The sequence below is a fragment of the Talpa europaea genome (assembly GCF_964194135.1).
Source record: "Talpa europaea genome assembly, chromosome: 13".
In the NCBI taxonomy this organism is placed as follows: domain Eukaryota; kingdom Metazoa; phylum Chordata; class Mammalia; order Eulipotyphla; family Talpidae; genus Talpa; species Talpa europaea.
This window is the reverse complement of record NC_140080.1, coordinates 44,278,475-44,280,606: the sequence shown is the minus strand read 5'-3', so window position 1 is coordinate 44,280,606 and position 2,132 is coordinate 44,278,475. Positions and strand designations below refer to the sequence as shown.

At 33.3% G+C, this 2,132-nt stretch overlaps 1 protein-coding gene across 1 annotated transcript; it reads right to left on the bottom strand.

Annotated features, from left to right (window-relative positions):
* Positions 1-447: 447 nt before the first annotated feature.
* Positions 448-1,386, bottom strand: LOC311183307 (olfactory receptor 14C36-like; the record flags this gene model as incomplete). The annotated part of the gene is made up of 1 exon (XM_084252660.1): positions 448-1,386. The coding sequence occupies one exon, from the start codon at positions 1,384-1,386 to the stop codon at positions 448-450; it is 939 nt and encodes a 312-aa protein (XP_084108786.1).
* Between the last annotated feature and the right edge of the window lie 746 nt (positions 1,387-2,132).

The window sequence follows — 2,132 nt, the reverse complement described above, 5'->3', positions numbered from 1 at the left end:
ATAAATGAGAAATATAATAATAAAAATTTCTGAAGTAAGTATTTTTGGTTTTATCATTGGTTCCTTGGTGATGAATGTGGTGTAGTAGTATGTTATACGCAATCTTGTAAATCAAAGTTTCTCTATTGACAACAAGTAAATAAAAGTTAAAATAAATGTTTTAAAAGACTGAAAATTTTAGTGAAAGCTCTTTATTTGTCAAAGCATAAGTGAGGATCTAATTATAGCACCAAACCTTTTATCCAATGGCCTATTCAGATAACAACAAAATTCATAAAAGAAAGATTTTGATAAATAATCTTAATAATGCCATTATTTATTAAATTACATTAATCATATCTACACAATCCTAATCAGGTATCTCTCCCAGAAAATGCTTGAATTTCATTCATGTATTTCCTATACATTGCTATACATGTATACAATTGAATTACATTAAAATGTTTCCTATGCATTTCTTAATTGAAATGTTCTTTTCATGATTTTCTTGATGGCACATTTTATATGTTCATTTCTAAGACTATAGATAATAGGATTGAAAAGTGGGGGAATTATGGAATAGAAAACAGAAAGGACCATGTCTTGGACTGTGGCAGTGATTGCAGATGGCCTTAAGTACACATAAAAGCCTGAGCTGAGGAAGATAGATACCACAAGGATGTGGGGGATACAGGTAGAAAAAGCCTTTGTTCTGTCTGCTCCACTAGGAAACTTGAACACAGTAGAAATTATATGAATGTAAGACCTGATGATAAAGATGAAACAACCACCACCAATACCCAAACCAGAGGCAACAACAAGCATCTCATTGCTGAAGGTGTCAGAGCAGGATAGCTTCAGAAGAGAGGGGATGTCACAGAAGAACTGATGAATGACATTGGACTGACAAAAGGGCAGCCGGAACGTGTTGCCAGTGTGCACACCTGCATAGATAAGACCACTGAGTATAGAGGCTAGTGTCAACTGAATGCAGATTTGAGGGCTCATGATTACAGTGTAGTGGAGAGGCTGGCAGATGGCCACATAGCGATCACGGGCCATAATGGTAAGAAACAGAAGCTCCACATATACAAAGAAAACCACTAAAAAAACCTGAGCTACACATCCAGCCTTTGAAATGGTGCTGCTGTCAAGTATGGAATTGATGCATGAATTTGGAACTGTTGCAGAAATGTAGCATGCATCCAAGATAGACAGATTTCTCAGGAAGAAGTACATGGGTGTATGAAGACTCCTGTCCAGGGTGATCACAGTAACGATGAGAATGTTCCCCGTTACTGTCATAAAATACATCAAAGAAAATGATATGGCATGCAAAACCCGTAGTTCCCATACATCAGAAAGTTCCATGAGGATAAATTCCATTATGGTGGTATAATTGGGCATTTGTTGGAGATACAACTTGTACCTGCAAAATAAATAGAAAGATCCTGAATCCGTGAGAATCAAATCATGGGAAGATGCTTCTTAATTATACTTCAGTCTTGATCACTACCTACTCTAATTTATATTGACATCCATATATGTGAGAGAAAATTAATTGACCCTCTATCATTCTATATGATACTTTTGTTTTTCCTATTGTACTAAAGGAGTAACAATCACAATCTAATTGCTCATCAACATACATAATTCAATGTGTATTATTTCCATTGAAGAATGCAATTTTCTCAGTACCAATTTAACAAGTATAGATACAATTATATATACTTATTGATGTAAATGTATTTGCATTTGAAATGAATTTTGGTGATAATATTTTCAAATAGGATAACTAGGATAAAATATTTTCATTGTTTTCCAATCTTACATTTCTATTTCAGGGTACAGACAAAATTGGGGGAAGGAATCTCATTTCTAGAGCTAGTGTTTTATGTGATAGTGCCAAAACTATCTTTCGTTCCTGTGACATAAAATATTCAGATAATTTGGAACTTTATTTTAATTCCTCACTTGAATTACAATCTCATTACTTGATACATTTACCTAACTAAAGTTAGGTGCAGTTTTCTAATATTTTTTATACTTCTATTCTTTTAAAATCATCCATCTCTTTTTTTAAAAGAGAAGATAAATAAATCAAGTATTATTTCCTTCAGAGTATAACCCTAATATTGCATAGTATTTTCAAC